At 34.3% G+C, this 26,582-nt stretch overlaps 6 protein-coding genes across 7 annotated transcripts; 3 read left to right on the top strand and 3 right to left on the bottom strand.

Annotated features, from left to right (window-relative positions):
* Positions 1–50: 50 nt before the first annotated feature.
* On the top strand, positions 51–3,127 carry LOC140972910 (flavin-containing monooxygenase FMO GS-OX-like 9). The gene is made up of 5 exons (XM_073435383.1): positions 51–208; positions 354–436; positions 602–737; positions 2,659–2,832; positions 2,911–3,127. Exons 1-5 carry the CDS (start codon positions 92–94, stop codon positions 3,094–3,096), a joined length of 696 nt encoding a protein of 231 aa, XP_073291484.1. The 5' UTR covers positions 51–91; the 3' UTR covers positions 3,097–3,127.
* A 71-nt stretch (positions 3,128–3,198) lies between these two features.
* Positions 3,199–7,366, bottom strand: LOC140972909 (uncharacterized). Of its 2 annotated transcripts, XM_073435381.1 has the most exons (4): positions 7,087–7,366; positions 6,902–6,970; positions 5,050–5,273; positions 3,199–4,656 (listed from the first exon to the last, which is right to left on the bottom strand). In XM_073435381.1, exons 3-4 carry the CDS (start codon positions 5,269–5,271, stop codon positions 3,199–3,201), a joined length of 1,680 nt encoding a protein of 559 aa, XP_073291482.1. In that variant the 5' UTR covers positions 5,272–5,273; positions 6,902–6,970; positions 7,087–7,366. The 2 variants fall into 2 exon arrangements, with proteins under 2 accessions (XP_073291482.1, XP_073291481.1); XM_073435380.1 differs by having other exon boundaries at positions 6,902–7,366.
* A 3,567-nt stretch (positions 7,367–10,933) lies between these two features.
* Positions 10,934–12,949, bottom strand: LOC140972047 (uncharacterized). Its single transcript, XM_073434520.1, has 2 exons — positions 12,791–12,949; positions 10,934–12,669 (listed from the first exon to the last, which is right to left on the bottom strand). Exons 1-2 carry the CDS (start codon positions 12,890–12,892, stop codon positions 11,095–11,097), a joined length of 1,677 nt encoding a protein of 558 aa, XP_073290621.1. The 5' UTR covers positions 12,893–12,949; the 3' UTR covers positions 10,934–11,094.
* A 1,307-nt stretch (positions 12,950–14,256) lies between these two features.
* Positions 14,257–16,855, top strand: LOC140972908 (uncharacterized protein At5g01610-like). The gene is made up of 3 exons (XM_073435379.1): positions 14,257–14,561; positions 15,959–16,013; positions 16,403–16,855. Exons 1-3 carry the CDS (start codon positions 14,460–14,462, stop codon positions 16,780–16,782), a joined length of 537 nt encoding a protein of 178 aa, XP_073291480.1. The 5' UTR covers positions 14,257–14,459; the 3' UTR covers positions 16,783–16,855.
* Positions 16,856–17,257: 402 nt separating this feature from the next.
* LOC140972906 (uncharacterized) lies at positions 17,258–19,298 on the top strand. The gene is made up of 3 exons (XM_073435378.1): positions 17,258–17,542; positions 18,384–18,506; positions 18,850–19,298. The coding sequence occupies exons 1-3, from the start codon at positions 17,269–17,271 to the stop codon at positions 19,011–19,013; spliced, it is 561 nt and encodes a 186-aa protein (XP_073291479.1). The 5' UTR covers positions 17,258–17,268; the 3' UTR covers positions 19,014–19,298.
* A 2,614-nt stretch (positions 19,299–21,912) lies between these two features.
* On the bottom strand, positions 21,913–22,950 carry LOC140974632 (uncharacterized). The gene has a single exon (XM_073438182.1). It carries the CDS (start codon positions 22,948–22,950, stop codon positions 21,913–21,915), a length of 1,038 nt encoding a protein of 345 aa, XP_073294283.1.
* Positions 22,951–26,582: the final 3,632 nt, after the last annotated feature.

The following is a 26,582-nucleotide window of genomic DNA, read 5'->3' as shown; positions in this document are numbered from 1 at the left end:
ATATAATACTGTTAATTAATGGTCAAATTAAATAATTATTTAACAGGTGGTTGTGGTAGTTGGGAGTTCAATAAGTGGGCAAGATATATCGATGGAGCTTGTTGACGTGGCAAAGAAGATCCACCTAAGTGCAAAATCGTCCATTGCAGTTTCTCAAGGTTTATCAAAAGTCATCTCCAAATATAATACTCTAAACCTTCATCCCCAGGTAATGGTAATTAACCCATTTGGTTAATTTATTATATATTAAACAAATAACAAAAAAATATTTTTTTAGGAATTTTTTAAAAATGTTTTGATCCGATTGATTGATTTATTTACGTATAATGCCAAACATGTGCTTAATAATGCAGATAGAATCATTGCATGAAGATGGGAAGGTTTTATTCAAAGATGGATCGTGGGTAATTGCCGACTCTATTATATACTGCACAGGGTACGTAAATAATGTCAATTTTTTTTTTTTATCAAATATATGATTTCGAATTAATGAAATATAATGTCATTTTGGTATTATTTAATCATTTAATTTATTCCATGACTGAGAATTGAGATTATATATACGGATAAATAAGAAATTATCAAGTGGTGACATTTGTAGGTATTCATATTCATTCCCATTTCTTGACACCAAAGGAATTGTAGCTATAGACGATAACAGAGTTGGCCCACTATTTGAGCACACATTCCCTCCTTCACTAGCTCCTTCTCTATCATTTGTTGGTATCCCTGGAAAGGTAATATATATCCTTTTCATATCTTGAATATACATGTAGCATTGGGTTTTGAACCCGAGGCAGGTGATTTAAAATTACGTGTAATTATCAAAGTTTTTAGTTCTAACTTTCTGTGAGGAAGAAGAAGTGATTAAGAGTTTTGAAATCTTCGAACATCCAGAAACAACATTGTGCTTATTTACTTTGCAGCGTACCTACCTTTCTAGTATTCATCAAACCCCGACTGATATTCTTGATGAGCCATTTGTTCAACCAATTTCAGTAAGCCTAATTCGGCATAGTTCTCACTGATTGACTTACTGAGAACCCAACCGATAATAACAAAATTTCAGTGCTGTTAGCCCAATCGAAATATTTTTTAGATAAATTTATTCACCTATATCTAAATTTATTTTCGATCCTAAAAAGTGTTATCAGAGTTAAAGGTCATGAGTTTGATTCTCATTGATTGTAAGGACTGCGATCATTGAGAGAGATATTGTTTAGGTGCAATAGTTGTCTCTGGTGGTAATGTGCAAATCATATTTTTTAAACCGCATAGCAGCTCAATCGTCATGGTTCGATCGTTCTACCAAACAAGGACAATTATTGCACCTCAAAAATAATTTAAATTATTACTAAAACACATAAAATTGAAGAAACATGTTATTTGTATAGTCGGTCATTATAATTTTAGTTAACTATGGAGAGTTTTATCGAATAATATTTGTCATAACGAGTAACTAATTCATAAAACTATGACTTCATCATAGCAAATTTCTAACAAATAAGTTTTATAACCAATTTCATTATTCTTATTCGAATAAAATTATGAAATTTTTATCAAATTAACTTTTATAATCGATTCTATTATCCCTGTACAAAAAATGTGAAATATAATCAGTCAAATAGAACATTATAATAAATAAAAAAATTAATTAAATACATATAGATTTTTAAATATTTTGTAAAGCCTCATAATTCTTATAATTGCGGTCTACCGTGCAAATCTTTATACTAAGCGAATTATGGACATAATGAGGAATGCACTGATGTGTGTGTGAATGGGTAAAACCGTAAAATCCTATGCATGACAAACACAAATAATTGTTGAGTGCCATAAGACAGCACTTCAAAATAATCAAAATGAGTTTAAATTGATTTTGGGTGTTACAATTACTCTTATATACCTCAAAATGATAGAAAAGTAGGAATAAAAATAAATTAAAATCGTTTTTATGTAAAACAAATTACTCTTACAACTATTTTACTTAAAATAATTTATAAGATTTTTTTAAAAAAATTATGTCTTTTAAATATTTTTTTCTCGAAAAAATAATTTTTTTAAAAAATATGACAATTGTTTTTATTGCCTATCCCTTTTCAAATTTCCATTGATGAATACTTATAGAACTTGTATCTAATTTTTCAAAGACGCAATTTATGTATAGAACTTTATAATTTCAAAATATATCATTGAAAAATTTGAAATTATGATTGTTGTTAAAAAATTTAAAATTGACATTTTTTTGTTTTATTACTTTGAACACTCACAATCTAACCATATTATTTTTACAATTTTAAGGATTGTGACATTAAAATATGTGTCACAGTGATAATAACAATATGGTTTTGATTAGAGATCACATTAATATATATTTAGACAGAATATTGCAACACTATATAATTATACGTATATCAAATCTAAAATAAATCAATTATATTAATATTCAAGAACTCATGCAAAAAATATAATATGAACTTTATCAAGATATCGTTAATCGATTTAAAGGTTGAAAAATAAAAGATACTGAGAATAAGGTGAGAATTATTCTCCTCATATCAACATTTAACGTTCTGCATGTGCAACACATGTGCATATCTATATATATGTTAAAGAACGAGTTATCTATTTATTTTGCTTCTTTTGTGATGGATGTAGCTTATAGGGTTTCCCTTCTTTGAAGCCCAAGCAAAATGGATAGCTCAACTGTTGTGTGGGAAAACAAGGTTGCCATCATGGGATGATATGATGCTATCAATTAAAGAGTTCTATAAATCAAGGGATATTGCGGGGATTCCTAAGCACCACACTCACGATATCTCCAGTTTTGAGGTCAAACCTATATTTCTAAAAAACCAACATATATAATTAATTATTCTGATTATGAAGTTGACGTTATTTTTAATGCAGTATTGTGATAAGTATGGAGATTACATCGGTTTCCCACATTTAGAGAAGTGGAGAAGAGAGCTTTGCCTTTCATCTGTGCGAAATGCAGAGATTAACTTAGAGACATTTCGTGATGTATATCCTGAAGATGAAGAGATGCTGCAACAAGCCTATCAAAGTTCTCACTTCACTCAGCTAATTGATTGATTGGTCTCGAATCACATGATTTATAAGTATCACCGATTATTATTTTATGCTAAATGGATATACTATTATATAAAGAATCTACGACGTAGGCTGTTAACTGACTCAGCTGATAACTAGAAATTTACTAGCTCGACGTCTATGACTGTCTCGACGTTTTCTTATCTTTCCCCAACCGTCCAAGCACTTTTGCAACAAAAATCCCTGTTTATCATGAGTACGAGGTTGACGCCTCAATTTTGAGTCGAGTGATTCTTGAATGACAACCAAATGTTGTAATTTGCAACATTTTCCTGGTGTAGCACAAGCATTCTTGCTGGCATTTCTTTTCAGTAAACCTGGTTTCCGAGAGTTTTTGTGCTGCCTTGTTCTATTTACGCGTTCTCTTTCAGGCGAATCCACTATTTTATCAGCTTCTTTCTCCTCCTCGACATAAACGTTATGCCCAGCTTGTTGGAGATTTTGCTCTGTTGTCATAATCTCTATTTCTTGATCGACAGAAGCAACTATATCAGCAAACCAATATAGAGTTTTATTTGAGTTTCCCACTTGCTCCGAGCTTGAATTCTTCGTATACTGTCCATTCCTCAATGTAGAAATCAGAATTAAAGTTTCCGCTCCAATCATATGGAGTTCCATGGCCGATTCTCCCTCCAATTGTTTTGAAAAAAGAGGGGTCTTGATTCGAATGCCCTCGGAAATTCCTACAGAAGAAGAAATCTCATTCTCTGTGCTTGCACAAGCCTTCAAGTTCATCTCCTCAACAGATATAATTCCAGCATTGTCAGAATCTTCAACTTTAATTTCCTCATTTATATTCTCGATGCTTTCAAAATTAATATCGGTTTCCGATATACAACTGTGGGGTGAAGAATTTAAATCAATATCCAAAGATGATGTTTTTTCAGCGGAGCTCCCTTCGTAGTTTACTAGTCTATAGTTTGTACAAAGCACAGGTTCAGGTTTTGTATCCTCTCCAGAAAAACTCGAGTTACCATTTACCATATTGTCACCACAACGTTCAAAAGGAGCAGAGGAACTTGCCGTCATTGATCCAAGAAACGCCGGTTTGTTCAAGTCAATCAAATATCTTGTTTTGTTCGGAGGATGAATGTCCTGGATTACAGGACGAGCAATGCAACTTTCCTCTTCAAACTGCTCCTTTCCACTGTCATGGCACGGATAAGCTGGAATTTCAAGATCCAAAATTTTTATATCGCGTCTCTTGCTTTGAAAAGGGGGTGCTTTGACTCCATTAAAACTGGTTTTTGTAAGAAAAAGGCTGGAATTTACTGTCGAGCTTTCTTGAAATTTCCCAGCAACAAAGTATGGTCGTTTCTGAACATCATCTGCAGATAACGTAGGCATTTTGCTATCTGAAGAATCTTCAATGAGGTAACTTGTAGCATGTGGCAGCAGAGTCTTACAACTATTGGATTGGGATTGAGACAAAATAAGATTCGACTCCAATGTCTGTAACCGCAACTGTGTAAATATTCCCCGGCTCTTGATTTCGTCCATCAATTCCGTTTGCTTTCTATACAAGCGATGCAGCTCCGCGACCTAAGAGAGCAACAGAAAAAGTTGATGCAAACCTCAAATTATAATATTGGTTAAAGAATATGCTAAAACTTTGTGATGATTTCTAAAATAAAACAGAATCGACTGAATATGCAGTACTTTGACTATCAATAATTTTTTTTATATCAAATACAGCCATTTAAAATAAACATTGTGTAAAATAATATTTATAAACATGGATGTACACAAGATTTAGATGGAAGGGGAGCAACTTAGTGAATTATGGGACAGGAATCAAATTTTTAGAAAATATAAAGTAAAAGTCGCCGACTTGTTATTTGAGGAGACGACTGCCTCTGACTGTATACAACAATTCCAAAACATAAGGAAGAATACCAGTCTCCCTTCTAAGATTGAAAGCTTGTATATATATACCTGGAATCTGAATGTGGAATCATGATTTTGAATTATCTGCCTCAATACATCTTTGTCATAACCTAAATACTGCTCAAGAGTATATGATGGCAACAATACATCGGTGCCTCGACACTCCATATAATTATGATCAACATTGAATAAGTGCCACGAAAATCCATTCACACATACATTAAGATCCTTCACATGGTAATATACAGGGACATAGCTTGTACACTGCATAGCTGCAACATGTACAAATGAACATGTGAGTAAATGAAAATTGACCTACTAAAATTTGTGACTAACAGGTGGATGGATTCCCTTGAAGTAATACTTGGGACATTCTTTTTATAAACAATATGTGTTCATTTTTTTTTTGAAACTAAGGTAAACATCAATTTAAATTATTGAAAATAAACCTTGTTTGTTAGCAACAACTTCTCACATAAGCTCAAGCTCAAAGGAAGTAAACCACACTTGAGCTTAAACATGCTCATCACATGTAATATGAAGAACGGGAGATATATATCCGGGATTATTAACCAAAATGTACATGTGCATGTGTTTGGATATTCAGCAACAAAGACCAATAAATGACCACTAATATTATCACCGTAATGAACTATAATGGGATTGTGTCTGCAGAATTCCAATTCGTGATCACTTACAATGACACATATTCTCTATATTCTTATCAGTGTGGTGCGTTGTTGATTAAAACATAGTTTCATCTCATAGACTGCATAGACAATTCCATGGCGGGTGGGTAACTTCACCCATCTCTTAGTTTTCTATTATGTTTCTTTCTTTTTCAACTTTGCATCATATCCCAAACATAATACATGCAAAATTGATGGATTGCAATAGTTAAAAAATGTACGCAAGTTACTAAAGAGGCCAATAAGATTGAAATGGTGCAACATACTCAGCAGTGTGAACAATGTAAGCCTATACAAAAGTCACTATGACAGCAAACAAAAAAAAACCTGAATAGTCGAAAAACCTACGGATAAACAGCATCAGGAAACAGATTAAAAGTGATGAAAAGTCATAAATCAGCTAAAAAAAAGCCATTTTGTGAGTAACAGCCATTGATGATGGCATAGAAAAATTCAATTCAACAAAGCATCTGCAATTCTGCACAAATACATCGACTTTAACACCACTCTCAAGTCTCAATCATTTCCTGTTCACGAGAATTTTCATTTATGGAGGTAAAACATTTCAATAAAAAAATATCAAACCAAAATTGAAGTAAACTACAATTTTTTTGATAAGGAACACGATAGGGAGCCGAACAAACTTACATAAAACCATGTTTCAAGAATTGATATTTTTATTACAAAAACCGAACAAGATTCTCAATAAGACATTCAATATTTAAGCTAAAGTTGGCATTTTTGACAGCTATATAACTAAAATTAATTTGAAGAGCAAGAAATACGTGTGATAAGGTTCTATTTCTTGGAATCAGGCCAAGATTTAGCATACAGAAACGGATTGTGGGGATAGGAGAAATGACAAAGAATATTCTACAATTCCCACAGAAGTAAGAAAAGATATATCAGATACAAAGAATCCAACATGGAAAAAACAAAAGACAAACATAAAAAAATCAATTTCTCTGTCATTTTATCAGAGTTTCTTCAAATTTCACGGATCAAATCGTCAAAACCATCATCCGCCACCAACCAATATCAAGCTCTTGTATTTTCAAATTTTAAATTACTGACGAGATATACTCGCATACGTGCACAAACTTTTTTAGAAAACATCTTTTTGAAAAAATACAAAGAGAAAATCAAAACCCATCCATTATTTTCCGTAAAAAGACAAGATCTTTTTGAAAAGATTGCAAGAAAGAAACTACCTAATGCGAGAGCAAAAGATTTCTGCGCAAACGCTAGCTTCAAAAAGCTGCAATCAAGTCGTTTACAACCTTGCAAGATTTAAAAGAACCAAAGTATGGTGAAGAAGAAGGTAAAATAAAATGAAAAACTTCAAGGCCTTAGGCCGGCAAGAAAACAAATGTGAAGGGAAAATAAGAGAAGAAACCATTGTCATGGGGAACTGGAACGAGCTGACATTTTCAGTAAAGCAGACATTTAATAGAAAGAAAGAGAGATGCCGGGATTCTTCAGTGTTGCAAAAAAGGACAAGCCCATGAAATGAGAGAAGGCTCAATTGAGTGTGGGAGAAAATGAAGCTTTTTGATCTGCTGGGGCCACATTCTTTGCAGTGACAGCAGAGAGACGGAGAACTGCAAAATTAGACGAGAGAGATACATGAGATTTGTGCATAAGTGAGGCCTACGGAATAGAATTTGTGGGGTCAGAGGTAAGCTTGTCCATTTCTACATTATAATTATAATATTAATATTATAATATGCTTTGAAGTTTCAATTGATGGAAATGCAGGAAAGTCTTTATTGTAAAAGAAGAAGACAGAAACAAAGAAGAATGAAGTAAAGCAATTAAATGGAATCCCAAAGATCAGATTCCCAACACCACCAGCAAGTCGATGGGACCAAGATTTTTGGTAATTATTCAGAATCAAATTAAGGGTACTTCAATCTTTCGTGAGAAAGTTATTCCAAATAGACTATTTGTTTTTTAAAAAAGTACACATAACGAGGTTTTTCAAAATAATAAAATAACCAAAGAGTAGCCATTGAACGACTTTGTTGGATATGTAAAAGCTTTCTTTTTTTAGTTGTAGGAGATGAATATGGCAATTGAATTTGGAAGCTAAAATTTTATCACAAACTTGATATTTGTATACTTGAAGTAGGTCATTTATAACACAATTTCACATATATTTATTTATGAGATCGGTCAACCATATGTATATTTAAAATAAAAAATAATATTTTTTTCATGACCCAAATAGAAAATATGTTTTACAAAATATTATAAAAAATGTTACGTGAAATGTTGCTGGTGATTTTTTTTCAAATGAGCGATTACTAATTTCAAACAATTATTATATGTTATCCCGCATGTAGCCATACCATTAGTTAGGTTTGAAAGCTTTTAAATTTTCATAGCCAGTGTGTTGCACGTGTGTGTGTAAATTTTTTATTTTGTTTAAATCTCTCATTATCCCACCTCTTATCTCAAATCCACAGTCAAATTTGCAAACCACTTCTCAACTTCTCTTTCTCCTAACTGTATTCCATTTCATATTTTATTAATAATAAATTTTAAATCTTATTTTTAAAAATATTTTTATCTCACTTTATTCTAGAAACCATGATCTATATATCTTTGTTGGGTTCAGAAATTCTAAAATTTTTTATTTTGATGATAACAAAATTTGTTACTGTGTTTCTTACATATTTACTCAAGTGTGAAGTTATCAACTCAAGATGGAAGCTGAAACTCGAATTTAGCAAAATTGAAAATCTGGCAAGCTTCAAAATTTTGATGATATCTCACCTCAGTAATCTAAATGACCAGGTACCAAGACGAATGAATAGAAAACTCAATTTGGGACAAGTTGTATTTCATGTTAATTGGGCTAAATCAAATGTTATCTAGGTCAAACTGATAGTTGAAAGACCAAACTGATTGCATGAAAACAAAAATGAGTTGGCATGAGCAATTGCAATATTTTGGTCAGCCTGATCAGCCCAGTTATCCAAATGAAACGATTCAATATGCGTTACGAAGCTAAGACAATGATATACAAATCATATTCACAACTTAAAGTTTGAATCGGAGTTTAAGATGCTGATAAATGATGACGAAACTACTTGTTCTGTGCAAGTTGAAATCACCTCATCATTTTGGTTCAGTTGACCAGATTAGAACTGAACTAGAAACAGACCAGTTTAGATTCGAAAAAATATTCAAAAGGACGAATTTGACCGATACAATTTCAAAAACAATACAAAATTTTCCAAATCGTCATATTCACGTATCTACGAATCCTTGAATCACACTGCCACCGATCAGTTGGCCGTGTCGCTCTCTACCAAACCCATTGATCTAAATGGAGGAATATCACGAGGAGCTCCGCACGCCGCCGGTAGCATTAGCTTGTGTGGTGGGGTTCCCGGAGCTCCACGGTCACATTACGGCGCACCTCCACTCTCAGCAACTGCCTATCAATACGCTAGCATTGCCTGATTTCTCCAACATCGCAGTTATTTGTGCACCATCCCCGCAAAAGACTCCCACTGACAACCCAGCTGGTATTCTGGAAAGGGATTGGCTTTCCAAGCATCGGACTAGGATTCCCTCGGTTGTTTCCGCGCTATTTAGCGCCGATGACATCTCCGGTGATCCGGCTCAGTTGTTCCATTTCTGCGACCATCTCGAAAATCTCAAGAACACGACGCTTGATTATCATCTTTATACGAATGATTTCAGTTTTTGCAATCAAAACGATCAGTTACATATTTGCTCCCCCGCCGACCCAATTCTATGCCAGGGCAACCATACGCGGCAGGAACATCAGATTGGTTGTGGTGTTGGTTGCTCAGTCAGGCCATAAAGGTCAGTTTCCACATTTCTGTTTCGTTACTTCACCTCTATACTCTCAGGCATTGGGAAGTAAGAGATTCAACATCCTATATCCCGCCTTTGGCTCACGTTTTACAAAAAATGGCTTTAGAAATAGCTATGTTATCTTTTTTTTTGGATTTATTATCCATTCTTTCGTCTTCCTATCCCATGATAACCCAAGCGGTGCCTTTTTATTCTAATTCTCAGATGCATATGTTTACATTACAATTTGCGGCTTGAGTAGATTCTTGAATTGACTATTCATAGTTTTGTAGTAGCAGCAATGAACTTCTTGCTTACTTGCTTAGAAGTGTTCTATTATATACTCCACATCTATATGATATACCTTAAGTAGGGACTATGGCCGTGTACTATATTAAGACAAGTTTACGGAAATTAGATTCACAGTACTTGGAACATATCAAAATTTTTTGACGATGAACTTACCAAAGTATTAGTTTCAATGTTTTCATGATTTGGGGTTCCTCTTCCGATAGCATTCTCTCAAAAAAGTGGCTTAGAAACTTCTTTTATCATTTCCAATATAAGGACCTTTCTGTCCATGTTCTTGGAAATTAAAATATGGATGCTACTTTAAAATGCTCATACATTTTCCTTTATTGCGACCTAGTTTCTCTAGTGTGATGGTATTATGTCTTTTTTGATGAGCTATGAAATATCTGGAAATCTGTTCACCGTCTGAAAAATTATGGTGCAGTTGACCACCAGTGAAGATCGCATGATTACCTCGAGGAAACGTGCAGAAGTAGATGCAAAAAATCTCATTGTCTTTGTACCAGATGACCAGTTAGAGCTTCAACAATCTCTGAGCAGGCATAGTATAATAACTTTCTTACTTGAGCTTCCCAGTTCATATTGTCTCTAGATAATGTTATCTTTTTATTTGAAGAAAACTGGGGAAAGTCCTAATTTTCTTTTTGGTATTTTCTCGAAAAAAAAATTACCAAAAGTTTTCTTTGGAAAAATGAAGCCTAATCAACTTTATTATCATATGCTCGGGACTGCAATTGGAGAGTTGGCAAATATATATTATAGGGATGAAGGTAAAAGAATTAAAACACGTCTTGAAAAGAAAAACTTCAGTTCAATGGAGTTTAATATCCGCTACTGTTTCAAAGTAAGGTCTTTCTTTAATTATGGTGCTCTCTTGATGTTATCATTATAATTTTTTTATGTATTTTTTTGTTTCCACTAGGAACTGGTGTGAAAATTTATTAAGCAGAATCATTCTTTAACTCAATCATGTAATGCGATATAAAATATGTATACTGCATATCATAGTGCTTCTATTCTACTCTTTTGGTTATGTTTGAAATAAATAAACATACTATTAAATCGTTTTTTATATTAATGAAATTACAATCCTTCTATATTTATCCCACTGTATTTTTACCTACATAAATGGTGATAGTGTCGTGTTCTGTTGCATGCTCTTATTACTATATTTGTATCTATTTAAACATTCAACATGATAAAAAGAGAAAGATTCCCGATTTCGGGTTTCTTATTCTCGTGATGTCTAGAATCTTTGACACTAAAATTTCATGTTAAGAACCTTACCAAGAGGTTGATAATTCTTGGCAGAATGATCATAATTTGTGCTGCTTCTGTTGCTGCTGCTGAACTCTCTTGAAACCGATTCTTCACGGAGGGCTGATAAGGCTGCCTTACGCCTTTCCTTGTGCTCTTTTATCTTCTTCATCTGTAACTCCAATGTCGCCTTCGCTCTCTCAGCTGCCTCAGCTCTGGTAATGGCTTGCTCTGCTCGGTTCCGAAACTCCCCTACCTTTGAAATCGCAATTTCCAACTCTTTCCTTACGTTTTCCAACTCTCCTGCACTTTGATTCGATGTTTCCACTAAAGGGTTGTCATGAACATCATCGATTCTGATCAGCATCCGACATTCCTCGTCTCTCTTGGCTTCTGGATCCTTAATCTCTTCCACAAGGGCACTGCTGTTTTCACTTTGCTTTGCCGTTTTCACTTCTTCTCTTAAGACTCGATTTTCTTTCTTGGTTTCTTCGATCTCTAACCCCATCTCTTGAAGCGCATTAAATAGTGCAGATTTTTCGCTCTGCGCCCTCGCCTCAGCAGCCTCTGATGCAGCCAGTTTAGATCTCGCTTTATGAAGTTCAAAATTTAACATCGCTGTCTTCGCCTCTGCATCATTCTCTTTTTCTTTAGAGCTCTCCAGCTTAGTTTGGATATCCTCTACTTGCTCACCCAATCGGCTTATCTCCTCCTTTGCGTTCCCAAGTTCAGTCGTTAGTTGTTTAAGCTCTGTCTCAATTAAATCTATGTGACCAGTCTGATCCACGTTCCTTTGTTCCAGCAATTCCATAGTTTCCTTCACATTATTTAGCTCAGAAACGGCTTCAGATGCGGCATTTTCCGAGGAACGTTGAAGCTCATTTGCATGCTTGAGGTCCATCTCCAAAGATTCAACATGAGCCGACTTTTCAACGAGCTGGTTCTCCAGATCATGAAAAACGTCTAAATCCTTCAATGCCTTTTCGAGTTTCTCTTCTGCCTCAGCCAAGGCTTTCTCTGCTGAATCTAAGTCAGCTCTTTTCTCCAATAAAGCATCTTCTTTTTCTTGTTTGACGTCATCAACTTTCATCTCCAAACCAAGAATCTGCTCGTTTAGCTGTGAAACTTCTCTTGTTAGCTCTCCTGTTTTCCTCTTCTCCTCATTTAAATCAGTTCTCAGTACCTCAGATTCTGCAACAAAATAATCTTTTTCCTGTCTTAAAGAAGAAAAGTCTCTCTCCATGTTAACTAGTTGGCCTTGTGTCGATGCCAATTCGGTATCAAGAACCGTAATCTGTTCTTGAAGCTTCTCGGATTCTGATAACTTATTCACCATCATGTTCATTGATGATTCGAGCTCGTTGATACGAGCATTCGCTTCTTGAAATTCGTTGATGTAGAAGTTCTTTTGATGATCCGAATTCTTCAGCAACTTCGAAAGCTCGTCGGACATTTTCTGATGGTGATCTAGCTTCAGAAGAGTTTGCTTGTAGGTCGAGTCCTTGACCTCGAGTTGAACTTTGACATTCGCGAGCTCTTTCGCTAGGATATCGAGTTCATTATCAATCTGTGATTCCTTCTACAGGAAAAAAAATCAATCCCACAACCCCAAACATATTGGGATCGTTGGATTTAGTATAGTTTCTAATTTTCCAAGCTATTATTCAACTAAATCTTAACTCCATCAAATCAAAACTTACTTCCTCCCTTTTAGGACTAATTTGCCTCTGCTCATTTGAGTGGTCAAAGAAAGAGACTGCAGATTGAACTGACTCTATTGGTTTTGTGTCAATTTCTCCCATCTTCAAATATCTAATTCTGGAAGAAAAAAATGTAATCACAATTTAATTAATCTCACAGCATGATATTAAATTTTTATTCAAGATATATCTGGAAAAAAAATAGTTAAATGTTGTATTACAAACATATATGCTGGCAGAAATGAAATAAAACTTACTTGAAGCGATGGAGTTGATCAAAACCGATGGGAGAAAGCAAAGAAAATGAGTTATGGTGGTGGGAAAGATGCAAGGAATGATTTGTGCGTACCAAACATGTCAACACTTTTATTCTATGAAATTTAATGTTAGATTATTGTAATGATCGAAGTGCAACAACTTGTTACAATGCAAGAATCCATGAACTTGGAAATATATAAAAATATTAATATTACTAACTTTTTCTTGTATGAATCGTCAAGGAATCCGAAACTCGTGAAATTAATTAACTATTTATAAAAGTACACGTTGTATCTTCAATTGTATCTCCTTTTTGTTGTTTATTTTAACTTTTGGTTGGATGGGCGCATAAAAAAATATATGAGTTAGATAGCTTGTGAGACGGTCTCACGAATTTATATTTATGAGATTAGTTAATCTAATCTATATTTATCATGAAAAGTAATAATTTTATCGTGAAATAACTCGTATGACGATGTCTTTTTTTAAAAAATATATATAATCAGTCAATTTGGTTAAAATTTACAATTTTTTTTAAAAAAAAGTTAAAATGTACCTAAGTTTTGTTTTCTGATATGGGCCTCAGACCACACGTTACGTTATGAATCTATCACCTTATTTATTATTCAATGTTCAAACGATAAAACTCGACTTCATCCAAAGATTAAGTGCTACTACCTCTTGCCTAAATATAAAGTTTTAAATATATAGTTTAATTTTCATATTTGGTAGTATTTTATCTTTTATTAATCTGTCACATCATTCAATACATTAAGTATTTTCACTAAATTTTTTATTCTATTAAAAAATTTATTAAATAAGGATAAAATGATTTTTTTAAAAATTTATTTTCCAAATAACTTTCTTAATATGTGTGAAAACATAAAAAATCTTAAATATATGGGATTAAGGAGTGTTATAAGTTTGTAAAAATATTTCATTGTTCTATGATTTAAAATATTATTTTGTATTCTTTTGAGAAAATAAATAAATTAAATGCATGTTCTAAGTAGTTACAATACAACAAATACGTCCGACGCTGCCTGGAACGTGTCACAGGAATTGTTTAATTTTTATTTTATTATTTTTCCGCAATTAAGGACTTTCAAAATGGAATTCTTAATTTCTTTATACAAATTTCCACCGACACTGATAAAAAAAAATAATAATCAGTACTAGTTTTGGAAAAAGTCCTTGTCTTGTTTAGGAGCGCCGTTATTTTCAGTAGCCAGTGGCAAAGCTCAGATTAGCTGTGACACCAACTTTTATGAGTCACACACAAAGAAGTGCAGGAGAAAGAGATCGAGAGAATCTACACACACGGGATTCGATAAAATCCCATGTTATTGGTTTGAAAGATCCCATTTTGATTTGAACAACAAAGATCAAAAAGAAGAAGAAAAGGCGGAAAATGGAGAAAGCTTTGATAAAAGTGGGGAGCCTGAAAGCAAGTACATTTTGGGTTTCAAAGAAAGCAAAAGAAGAGATCTCCTACATCTCCCAAGACATCTCTGTATACCCTCTTGTGTTTATTACCCTTTATTTCTTTTTTGAATTGAGTTTCAGATTGGACTGCATTTTGGTTTGTTTGTGAGTACGTATGCGCTTGGTTTGAATTTAATTGAAAATGTTCTCTGTTTGTGATGGATGCTTAATTTTATGTGTTTGATTACTGAATTGTCAGATTGAGATCTTTTTGATGATTCTTGGTGGAAGTTTAAGACTTGGAAAATTGTGTGTTTTTTTAAAAAAAGTTTCTTGGTTTTTTCAAATAAATTATCAAATTATAAAGATATTTTTCAAAAGAATGCGAGATTCGCGGATCTTAATCACACAATTCGCCATCCTTTGAATTTCATGATCCACCCTCAAAATGGCATGTTTCTTGCGTTGTATGAGGTGAAATCTTAGTGATGAGTTAATGAAGAGGGAATGTTTAGTTAATGCTTGGCTTGCTCCTTTAAGATGTTTATGGTTTGGTCAGTGCTTTGAGGTCAGGGTATATTATTTGTTTTCTTTATTTTTCTGGAGAAGACATGGTTGGATGCGTCAAAATATGACTAGTTTTGTATGACATATGTTGAATATAAACAGCTTACTGCAAATGTTTCTAGCGTTGCAACATAAATCAGAGATTGCGAATTGACAAGGTAACACAGTGGTAGGATGTCGGTTTTAGAAATCGTGAATTTTGTAGAAATTTTAATTCAGGAGTTTGTGGATTATGTTTTGGAACCCACAGTTTATGTGCCAAAGTAGTCCTGTAAGAGAATGTTGTTGAATGTTATAGTATGAATGGTGTATTGAATGAGGAGGAAATTATTATCAGGACTCAGGATGGAATGAAATATAAATGACTGGATGATAAATAAATGAAAGCAAAGGTGACTAATTTATACGAAGAGACGCGAAAGGAAAGGCGGATGAATCTTCATTGTAGTTTTTTTGTCGATGTTTTCTGGTCTTCCAGTTTCTAATGAAATCTTCTTTTCTCGATCTATAACTTAAAACATGGGAACGTCACCGGTGGCTAGAATAACACGGTATCAATTAGCATGGTTAACTTGACAGTATGTCTATTCATCGCTCTCATTCAATTCAAGTTCTGTAAAAGAATCAAAACTTCCCTGCAAATTTGATTAGATGGCCAATTGAATAAGACATTGTCATGCATATCAACTTCCAATTAATATTTGGATGTGTTTTACTCTCTTAGCTCGATTGTATCACTCGGCACTTATAGATTTTGTCGAGGATAATCTATATTTCTTCCGTTTGTTCTGCTAAATTGAGTCAGATAACATTCTCTTCGAAAATTTTTTATATCCTTAGCTTTGACTTCATTTGGCATCAGCTCGAAGATGCTATGTACTAAGTTTCGTCTCTTGACTCTAATTTGGTCTGATGCAGACATTTTCAAGTACAGTCGAGGAGAAGGCTAAATGGGTATTCAACAAGCTCAAAGGTAAGCAGCTGATAAATTTAAGAAATTTCCGAAGTATGTCTTAGGACTTACTGGCTACTGCCACATTGCCGATTCACGTCACTTATATAATATAGATGAGTTTATATTTCCGAAGGAATGTGGTGTTGAAGGCAGATTGAAGCAGTCAAAAGATATGGGAACTACTTTTTATGCCAACGCATGTGAAATGATTTTACAAAGAGTTAAAGTAATTGTTTGTTGAAAATCTTATGCTACACTGGATAATATATACTTTGCTACAGAGATTTGATGTTTACCATGTGTTGTTCTGTTAGGTGATACGAGTCAAATATCAAGTCAGGATGTTGCAAAAAATGTGTTTCAAGTTATTCCCTAACCTGGATTCTGTCGTTTCATGGATGCTGCAGGAAAACCAACGAAGTCCTTGCCCGATCTCCTGCGAGAAAACAATCTCCCTCAAGGTCTGTTTCCCCATAACATAACGTGTTATGAATACGACGAGCCAAAATCCAAGCTCATTGTCTACTTGCCCTCTCCATGCGAGGTGTGCTTCAAGGATTCTTCCATTGTTAGATATTCAACTCGTGTAAAAGGTACATTGTCGAGGGGAAAGCTCTCCGGGATCGAAGGATTGAAGACTAAGGTGTTGGTGTGGGTTAAAGTGACTAGTGTCCATGTCGAAAACTACAAGTCTGATAAAGTTTGGTTCACAGCCGGGGTGAAGAAATCTAGGCCGAAAGATGCATATGAAATGGCTCGTGATGCGATTAGAGTCGAAGAATTTTGACCCGAAAAACGATTGGATTCTATGTATTAACATATATATCTATATCCATGTCTGAAACTGCATATTATTATTATTATTTTTAAAAAAAAACTTGGAGATTATTATTCATATTGTTTTATGAATAATGTTAAATATACAACCAAAATATCGTATAGCGATATTTACAACCATTAAATCGTGAGATTTTGTTATTTTATCGTGAGATTTTGTATTAAATTTATCATGAGATGTTGATAAATGGAATTTTTGTATTGAATTTTTTGTGTGATAAGAATTGTTGTACAAATTTGGTTGTACATATAATATTACTCTTGTTTTATAATCTAATTAATTATACTATTTCAAATGCATGGTTTTTTATTTAAAACTTTCAAATAGAATTATTGAATTAAAATATGTAAATTTAACAAAAAATAAAAAATAAAAACAAGGAGACTGGTCGATTGATTTTTTTTTTATTTATGTTATTTCATTAAAAAAATCCCAATGCCTCGATGTATTTGTCCTTCGTCAACCAGAGGAGTGAAAAATATGAGCTCCAGGTCTGGCTCATCATCACCACGCAAGAGGGAGGAGGAAAGGCCAAGATTTTTCGACTCAATAGCGAAGAATAGGTGCTGGGCGAAAGCTGAAATGGTTCCGGGGCGCCACCCTGACCGGTGGCGAAAAGATGCCGCCGGAAATATAGTCTGCAAGCGCTTCTGCAACTGTCAGGGTTGCCTCTGCTTTGAGTATGACCATATCATTCCCTATTCCAAAGGTTCCTTCTGTTTTATTGTTATTTTTCTACGAGGGCAGACCAGTGGTTTTTGAAAACTTGTTAGTGTATTTTGATTTTTAAATCTGAAAAATTTCCATTCTTCCATACTTGTTTCTGATCATTAATTTAGTCATGTGGGCTTTTGTGTGTGTGTGTGTGGGGGGGGGGGTGTTCAATCAGTGTACTTAGCTTTTAAAAGCGTGATAATCACACTTGATTCAGATCAGTGGTGATATGACTGCTTTGGAAGTTGAGGTGAAATAATTTTTTTTCTTCTTTTTTTTTGTGTTTTTTTTTTTTTTGTGTTTTTTTTTTTTTTGGAAATTCATGTTGTGGGATATATAATGGTTCTTTGAGCTTGTTCCAGAGATGAACTTGAAAGATTTTGAGAGTTCTAGTGGAACTAAAGGGGTTTTATCCATTATTTTCTGCCTTCTGTGTTTCTGGTGTTGCCTCGAGGATGGTTTAGGGGTGGAGCCAGCAGAGGCCAGCAAGAAATCTTTTTTATGAAAAAATTTCAGATTTCATGATTATTAGTTTTTTTATAAATGTAAGTTGCTCCATCATTTACTAAATCTTAGGCTTTTCCTGGGACCCAATGGTACAATGGTGGTTCCTACTATCAATGATCGCCCATGTTGGAAAAAATATATATGTAGCATGCACTGTTTCTAGAATATAAGATTTATCTCCAAAATACATCATCAAATCACCCTTCCCATCTGTTGTCTAATTTCGGGACTCCCCATCTAAATTTATTGGTTCGAACCGACTCAAAATATATGCTCAATTTTGGGTCATTGAAATAGGAGCTTAGATGCGGTGGCGTTGTGGTGTGCAGGTGGTGAGTCAGTGGCAGAGAATTGCCAGATTCTGCAAACAAGGGTTAACAGATTCAAATCAGATAAGGAAGAGGTTGATAATGCCCAATTGAAAGGCTACTCTTGTGATGTCAAGTTTACAGGCATGCACATCTTTGCTTGCTATTGCTTTCATTGTTTAATGTATTTTGTCATGTTTTATGTCTAGTTTGCTCTCTCTTAATAATAAGTTTCAAGTTCTTGAGACTTGCATAAGACCAATTCAGGCTTTATTGGATTTAGATGGTGTGACGGAAGGTTGGGTTTTGTGTTTAAGCATGTCCTGAACCCTCAATCAAATGCTAAACTGCTAATTGTCATATGTAAAGCAGAAAAAATGTCGTAACTTGGACTTCTTGGTGGCTTGTCAGAATGAATATGAGAACTTTTTTAGTCATGCACTGGANTATATTTTTGCGACAGTCATACAGTCTTATGCTTTTGCAGATAAGGAGCTTGATATTATCGAAATGGCAATCTATGGAGATGTTATTCGGCCAGGAAATCAATGTCGTTGCCGAACTGTTGCAGAAGTCCTCGGCACATACAAGTCCAAAGATCGATTGGCTGCCTGCAAGCTGCCGTATGGTGAAGGCTCCTTACACCAGTAAAACCTTAAATTCTTGTGAAAATGGACAACAATAATAGGCTCAATATCTTCCAACTCATATTCTTTCATAATAGTTGAACATGTACTTGGATTTAGTTGCCTGGACATTGATTTTTTAGAAATTAGTTCTTGAAAGATCATCCAACTTTCAGTGACCTGAAAGATTGTGAGCTTATTGTTTTTTAGCTCAGTATTCTTATTGCATTTGGCATGACATAAACTAGCATATGTTGGGTGACTTGATGTCGAGGAATTTGATAATCGTCGTCTCGGTATTCTTATTATATTTCTATTTGCTCCTTCAATGATAAGCATTTGGTTCATTGTCGCTACTTTTTTCATTTGTTCCTCATTGAAGATAGCTATATGGAAAAAAGGCCGATTCAATATCATAATGTGAACCCTAAATTGGATGGGTTTCTACTGAAATATTTGATTGAATAATGGTCCGGATCTATTTTCATATTTTTTTGTAGCAGTAGTTGTTATTCTTAGCAAATCTTTATGATTTCTCTTTCCCTGTTCTGTTTAAACAAGAATAATTTTAATTTATATTTTCTTACTTTTTTGTGAGGATGTGTTCTAACTTCTAATTCCCTTTATATTCTCTTCCACCATGCATAGTTTAAGCATGGGAAGTGATGTGATTCAATTGTCTTCAGTTTCTGTCCAATTCTCCCAAATTCTGCAGTTTCATCATCTTATAAAGTGATCCTAGATTGGATTGGTCTCTGATGTAGTGTCTATGTAAGATGACCATTTAATAAAGAGCTCGAAAAAAGTGTGAGAGTTGGTTAATAAAGAGCTCGAAAAAAGTGTGAAAGAGTTGGTTGTTTTGGTATTTGTGATGGGGGTTAGTCGTGATTTGTATAAAGGCTGTTAGCCCTCAGATTGTGCTACATTGAGCAGCCATAACCGTTTGATCCTGAAATATTTTGGCTCTATGAGATGAAAAAGTGAGTAAGACAAGTGCTGCCTGGCCTTACATGAACTGAATTCTGTCAAGACGACTGAGAAGTAGCCCTTTTCGTGTGCATATATTTTCATTCCACTGGCAGCTCCTATACCCTCTGTTTCGGGGGCTGCATTTACTATTATTATTTGAGCTTGGACTTCTGTCAACAGGAGTCATTTACCTTACCCTTCAATCTACCTTTAAACTACTTTCTCAACTGGGTTGGGTCCTGGTAAGTCTGATCATTTTTGTGCCCCCACTTGTCTCATCACGTTGTGGGCAGGACGCTCTTAACAACTTTTACTCTTGAGCTTAACTTTTAGACTCTTAAATTAAAACATAACGTACATTCATATTCTTTTAGAATCATAACAATTTTTTTAATTAAATCACTATCTTAAAGACAATATGAAAGNTGTATGTAATTGAGTGATAATCAATTTACAAAATGATAACTAAAATACAATCTCTTTTAATGTTTTAGAACTAAAAATACTAATCAAATTGTCCAGTAATTTTTTTCCATTGGATATTATAATCAATTCATTCAATATTTTTTTATGACATATTGGTTGGAGAGAAATTTTTTGAATAAATTTAACTTTGAGAAACTTCGTTTTACACTTACTACTGTAACATGATCAAGAATAACCAACATGAATTTATAAACAATGTGTGCTATTGAGAAATATTCATATATTTTTTTCAATTAATTCACTACAAAACCCCTGAGAGTCACAGAATAGGTATCTATATTGGTCTAATTACACTACTATATAATAAATTTATGAAATAAATTTTTTTTGTTTATATTGGCATCGAAAAAAATAAATTTTTAGCGGGAAAAAATTATCACATGAACCTAGAAATAATAAATTTTTTATAAAATTTGTCGAGAGGTCAAGAAATTATAAAAAAAAAAAAATTTACTTGGCACGTGAAAAATAAATTTTTGTGATAGAAAGGAGAAAAAGATGCAAAAATATTAAATTTATATTAGATCAATTTACACTATTATATAATAAATTTTTTTTAAAAAATTATGAGTCGAAAAAAAATAAGCTCGAGTTGAACGATTCTTTTGCCTTCGAATAGGAACTTTTGCCTTCGAATAGGAACGGCCGTGCTTGTTGGATACACGTGTCTGCCTACAGTGTATAGGGCACTAACCCTCTGTTACACGAATGCTGATTGTTGTAACTTGTAACGTCTCTCGACCTCAAATAAAGAAATTCAAAGTTTTTTCTTAAACAAAGTAGAATCCTACATGTTTCCACCTTATTTTTGCTGGTCGGTGTTTGTTGTATAAAAATAAGACATGACACTGAATGTAGAAAATAGGCTCTTTCATGCCTAACTCATCGTGGAAATCAAATCACTCAGAATGGTGCAAATTGGATGGCTAGTAGGTAATAGGTTCTTTGGTTATGTGATTCCTTTTTTACATGCCCATGTTTCTAGTGTGACTTGAATGCGAAAACCATCTGGGACAGATTTGTAGGAAAAACCGATGAGCAGAGATTATATGGATTCTTTCACTATGCTGTTTGCCTTTTTTAAAAATTATTTAAAGAAATTCTTGAAAGATCAAATTTCATGAACTTGTCTCTGAGGTGATTTTCTCAACTTTCATCTGTCAAAGCTGTCTAAAATGGCCAGAAGCCAATTCTTATTTACGGGAGATTGTGGGTTCCAGTGTCTCCCACCCCTAATGTATATAATGATAAAAACAGTGTAATATCTCCTTTACCAGCTTACTGAGTATGAATTTTTTTCTGAGAAGAATTCTTGCATAAAATAAGTACTTGTCGCGTATGAGTTCATGGACCCATGATGATCAGTGCTAGAAAAAGATAGACGGAAGTGCGATGCAAGTAATGGTATTCAACTCTGCAGTAATTTACAAAGAACTGAAAAAATTCTGGTTGTGATGAGTTTTATTTTGTCAATTACGAAAGAAATTAGAATACATATCCATTTGAGGGTGTCGATTGTCCTTCCTCCTTCCCGTTGGATCCGCACCCTGATCTTGGTCACCAGCCAAAAATTTCAAAGAAGCGCTTGAGAAGTTTTTAGCGATGTAAGCGACTGGCAGTCTTTCCGGTGGATAATTTATACAGCATTCCGCGAAGACACAGCCATTGATTGCATCTAGAACAAGAAGTATGCTGTACAAATACGCAACGAGCATTCCCTCGAGAACAATGGATGGAGTGAGCCCCATAAAATTATGATAAGCCTTTGTTACACGGTACTGAAACAATGCTTCAATGGCAGCCAACGCCAAATTGAGAGACACAGCTAATGACAATGCAGTTACGGTCCTGCCTCTTATCAGAAAAAATGCCTTCACAATCGAGGCAAATCCTCCTTGTTTTTCCATTCCTGATAACACCAACGCCAGGTTACATGTGATGTAGGAATTAGCAAGAATAATGGAGTAAATGATGGCTCCTGTTGCAGACAGAAGAAACAGGGATCCCCTGGAAGAAAGGCCTAATACATTGGAAATATTGAAAGATATTAAAAGAATACAGAAGCAAGTCGCATTTGCAGATAGCATGACTAATGAGTTCCAAAGTTGCGTGACGCAAAGGGTGTTGAAAACTGAAACCCAAGAAGAAAATGGATATGCTTTTTCAAATCTACGGTAGTCGAGAGCTCGAATTACATATGCTTTGGCAAGGAGGAGGAAAGAAAGGGAAAAGGGTAGGACTAGAAGGAATGTAAAAATGGTTTCAGAGAGTTTAAGGTTGAGAACTGCAAATAGCTCTGATGATGGAGGGAATCCTGCAGCAAGAAAAAGAGACCTCATTCGGCCATGGACTAACGGCAAAAGATTCGACGAAGAGACGAGTGACTGCGATATGAGAATCGATACAGCATAAGGGAACGCGATGAGCGAAGGAAACGAAGTAAAATACTGAAAATCTTTCAAGAAAGTGAAGACTGATCTTCTCATGATCTCGCTTGTTCTTCCCATTTCTCTGTATCCTTGTATGAGTCGCTTCAAATGGAAGAAATGGAGGCGTTTCTTTCAAATCTGTGCTGGATTTGGATTCTCGGTGGTTTGAATGAATTGATTGTTCAACAACCAAAAAGCTAACAAGAATAGCAAAGGTGGAGTTGTATCCGTCTTCGGTTTCATCAATGACTTTGTTTGGTATTATTCCCAAGTGTTTCTTTGTGGTATCCTAAAAAGCACCTTTTCCATGATACATAACTTGTGAATTCATATTTCCGCTACCAAAACATCCGCAAAACTATTACGAAACCATCAATTTTGTGAAACATATATTCGACCCGACTCATAAGAATATATCTGTATTTATATTATGAAAATTAGTAGAGATGTATGCAATTGCGATTAAAAAAAATAAAAATTCTGGACAAGATTATAGCAATAAAGAATCAAATTCTAGTATATTTTTGACGTATATCAATCTTTGTAACAATTTCTTCTACAAGATTTATTCAATAAATGTTTTGACTTTTTGTTCTTTTCGTAATTGAAACCTTTAATAAAATAGAAACTATGTTAACACCTTTAACTCATAAGTTCTTGTTAATTCAAAAAGCTATATCAAACAATCAAGTGTTATTTTTAAAAAAAAATGGAAAAACAAGCTAGGTTAAAAAAATACCGAGTATCTTATTTTTCAGACTTGATGATTGTAAGAAAATATATTATTGTTTCACAAAAAATGATTTCTAGAAGGTTGTGAGCATAAAATAATAAATATTTGACAAATCTAATAATGGTTTTAGGTATCAAACAAAGTACACAGAGATATGCTTGAAATATGTCACATTTTTGTAGTATTGCTGGAATTAGAGCAATCTTCATAATATAGTTTGGTTGCTTACATCATAGGATGAAAGGGCCCACTTTTGCCTTAAGAATTCTGCTTCTTCTTTTTTTTTTAAAAAAAAAAAAATTATTTGTTCACGAAAATATAAAAAAATCTCGGTTTTTTGATATTTTCAAAATGTTTAGGCATTGTTTTTTTAATCGCAATTTCAATTTTTGCTCTAAAATTAAAAAATTTTAAGCAAAAGTAAAATAAAAGTTGGTCGAGTGGATCTTGCAATTCACAAAAGGGGCTTTATGTTACAACCAAGGCTACCACTAAATGCCCAAAGATGACACTTAAACATCAATCCACATTTTTGACTAACAAAATAATATCAACTTTGAGACGATAAAACAAAAAGAACAATATTTGAATTTATATTAAACTTATTTTTCATATTTTTTTCTCAAAAGAGAGTTTCTATCAATTTCTAGTTATAAAATTCGTGATTTGTAGTATCACAAGTTGAAAGTCGTTGTATATTAAGAAACGATTGTCATATCTTATGGACACCGTGTGAGAGACAAATTCGTCTTTAGGACAAAAAATAATCTATCTTCTTCATGTTGTAGATGATGTGTTTTTGAAGAAATCCCTCCAACAACTTATACAAATAATTAAAATTATAAATTATTATAGTATAGATCCTTTTGTCTCCTTGAAACCAAACTTTCAAGAACGTATAAAAAATACAAGTAATTATTAAATAAAAAATAGAAAAACCATTATTGAAAATTGGTGATAACGAAATAATTACACGTGGTACTACAAATTTATTCAAAAGGTTTTAGCTGATATGAGTCAGAACTGGCGAGTTTCTTCTCCAATCAAACTTCCTTAATTTTTCTTTCTATTTCTCATCTCCACTTTCACTGTCCCCAACCGGGCTAAGCCCCCGCTTCCTTCCTCTCTCCAAAACCTCTGTTTCTCTCCCGTCAGATTTGCTTGGAGGATTGGCTTTGCAGTATCATTTTACGAAGTGCTTGGATGTAAGGTACCTTTCTTTGGAAAATCAATTTTTTGTTGCTTTTTATTACGATTTGATCAACTGTTTTATTTTCTGGAAACGGATTTCTTTTAGTGATCTTGTCGAGATTAAAGTTCATAATTGGGACGTATGATTCTTTATTGGGATTGATCATGGATTTTATGTTCGATTTTTCTAGTCCATAGCGTGTTGGAAGGTAATTGACTTAATGTCAATCGGTGGAATTTTTGTTGGTAGGTATTCTTTTATTTTTTTTGAGAAATCTCGGGATAGAAATGGATGAATCAAAAGGCTACGAGAAAACAGTCGAGGCAAAAGTTTGAGTCTTTTTTTTTGAAACAATATTGCCCCACCTCGGTTCTCATGGTTGTTGGCAATTCGTTTCTCAAGATACAACGACTACGGCTTTAAATAAGTAGCACTACAAATTTTAAAGCCACACGAAGTTGAAATGTTTAGAACGCTATCAAGATAATATGCAAACTTTCTAATTTCGAATTCTAAGCGTTAAGCTTAAAAATTCAATTCCAAGAGTTTAAATTTTGCAAAACTTGGATTTAAGCGCAAATGCTTAAAAAACTCAAAACTAGAAGACAACTCTCGAATTTATATTTTGCCTGTTAACCTGATAATGCGTTGAAAAAATTTTATAAAGCTAGATGTGAGCGACTAAGGTTGATGATGTCATATGGCATATCGAATGATATACGTTTGATAATTGAAGCAAAAGTCCGATTGGTTGGAGAAGCAAGTGAAATAATAATAAGACATATGCCAGGATTTGGTAAAAGTACATATGTCAAAAAGCGAAGAGCTAAACATATAGGTGGATGTCATAAATGTGCAAGGTGAACTTGTAAGGGGAAATGCAAAAATGTTGGAACGACATCAATGAATAGAGAAGATAAAATTTTATTCATTAAGAATGGTATGAGTAAAGAGCCTTTGGATAATTTTCTAGAGGTTCTTGATACGCATTCTAGTGGGTACGTTCAAAATGAACTTCTTAAACTATGGTGGCGATTTCAACATGATAAATATCAATATGGACGGTGGAATCAGCCTTACAAAGATCCTACTGTAGTAACGCATATCTGTTTAGATAAGTAAATATATATATAATTTCATCTTGGGAATCTGACGTTAAAAGACTCTGTTTGCCAATTTATAAGAAAATTGGATGGGAAGCATATCCTCGACTCATAGAAGGTGTTGAACTCATTACTGAACGTAAAATCAGATGAAGATGTAAGCCACAATCACAACTACGTTGTATATATGTGTAACGACCCTTTACAGGCTCAGTGGACCGCCCATACGGCCTTTTCCCTCACGGGCTTTCCATAGGCGTCGTACGGGTTACTCATAGGATCTCCCCCTCCCTACCAAGGGGTTTCTTTCGCCTCCCCAGGACTCGATCCCTTGACCTGTAGGATAAGTACATTGATATCAAGAGTCCTAGTACCAATTGAGCTACCGCCCATACAGCCCACTGCCCCGATCGACCCAAGGCTATCCCGATCTTGGGCTCCCTCAAAGGGGCCTTTTCCCTCACGGGCTTTCCATAGGCGTCGTACGGGTTACTCATAGGATCTCCCCCTCCCTACCAAGGGGTTTCTTTCGCCTCCCCAGGACTCGATCCCATGACCTGTAGGATAAGTACATTGATATCAAGAGTCCTAGTACCAATTGAGCTACCGCCCATACAGCCCACTGCCCCGATCGANCCCATACGGCCCACTGCCCCAATCGACCCAAGGCTATCCCGATCTC

This window comes from Primulina huaijiensis, chromosome 3 (genome assembly GCF_012295235.1).
Source record: "Primulina huaijiensis isolate GDHJ02 chromosome 3, ASM1229523v2, whole genome shotgun sequence".
In the NCBI taxonomy this organism is placed as follows: Eukaryota; Viridiplantae; Streptophyta; class Magnoliopsida; order Lamiales; family Gesneriaceae; genus Primulina; species Primulina huaijiensis.
Note: the sequence above shows the minus strand (reverse complement) of the source record. Positions and strands in the feature narration are given on the sequence as shown.

What these genes read in the sequence shown, in the direction of transcription:
- LOC140972910 (XM_073435383.1), top strand. Translation starts at nt 92, where the DNA reads ATGGAGCTTGTTGACGTGGCAAAGAAGATCCACCTAAGTGCAAAATCG. An exon ending in CTCTAAACCTTCATCCCCAG is followed by an intron (nt 209 to 353) that starts GTAATGGTAATT and finishes TTAATAATGCAG; the next exon opens with ATAGAATCATTGCATGAAGA. An exon ending in TTGTTGGTATCCCTGGAAAG is followed by an intron (nt 738 to 2,658) that starts GTAATATATATC and finishes TGATGGATGTAG; the next exon opens with CTTATAGGGTTTCCCTTCTT.
- LOC140972909 (XM_073435380.1), bottom strand. Translation starts at nt 5,271, where the DNA reads ATGCAGTGTACAAGCTATGTCCCTGTATATTACCATGTGAAGGATCTT. An exon ending in ATTCCACATTCAGATTCCAG is followed by an intron (nt 4,657 to 5,049) that starts GTATATATATAC and finishes TTGCTCTCTTAG; the next exon opens with GTCGCGGAGCTGCATCGCTT.
- LOC140972047 (XM_073434520.1), bottom strand. Translation starts at nt 12,892, where the DNA reads ATGGGAGAAATTGACACAAAACCAATAGAGTCAGTTCAATCTGCAGTC. An exon ending in TTAGTCCTAAAAGGGAGGAA is followed by an intron (nt 12,670 to 12,790) that starts GTAAGTTTTGAT and finishes TTTTTCCTGTAG; the next exon opens with AAGGAATCACAGATTGATAA.
- LOC140972908 (XM_073435379.1), top strand. Translation starts at nt 14,460, where the DNA reads ATGGAGAAAGCTTTGATAAAAGTGGGGAGCCTGAAAGCAAGTACATTT. An exon ending in ACATCTCCCAAGACATCTCT is followed by an intron (nt 14,562 to 15,958) that starts GTATACCCTCTT and finishes GGTCTGATGCAG; the next exon opens with ACATTTTCAAGTACAGTCGA. An exon ending in GGTATTCAACAAGCTCAAAG is followed by an intron (nt 16,014 to 16,402) that starts GTAAGCAGCTGA and finishes TGGATGCTGCAG; the next exon opens with GAAAACCAACGAAGTCCTTG.
- LOC140972906 (XM_073435378.1), top strand. Translation starts at nt 17,269, where the DNA reads ATGCCTCGATGTATTTGTCCTTCGTCAACCAGAGGAGTGAAAAATATG. An exon ending in TATCATTCCCTATTCCAAAG is followed by an intron (nt 17,543 to 18,383) that starts GTTCCTTCTGTT and finishes TGTGGTGTGCAG; the next exon opens with GTGGTGAGTCAGTGGCAGAG. An exon ending in TTGTGATGTCAAGTTTACAG is followed by an intron (nt 18,507 to 18,849) that starts GCATGCACATCT and finishes ATGCTTTTGCAG; the next exon opens with ATAAGGAGCTTGATATTATC.
- LOC140974632 (XM_073438182.1), bottom strand. Translation starts at nt 22,950, where the DNA reads ATGGGAAGAACAAGCGAGATCATGAGAAGATCAGTCTTCACTTTCTTG.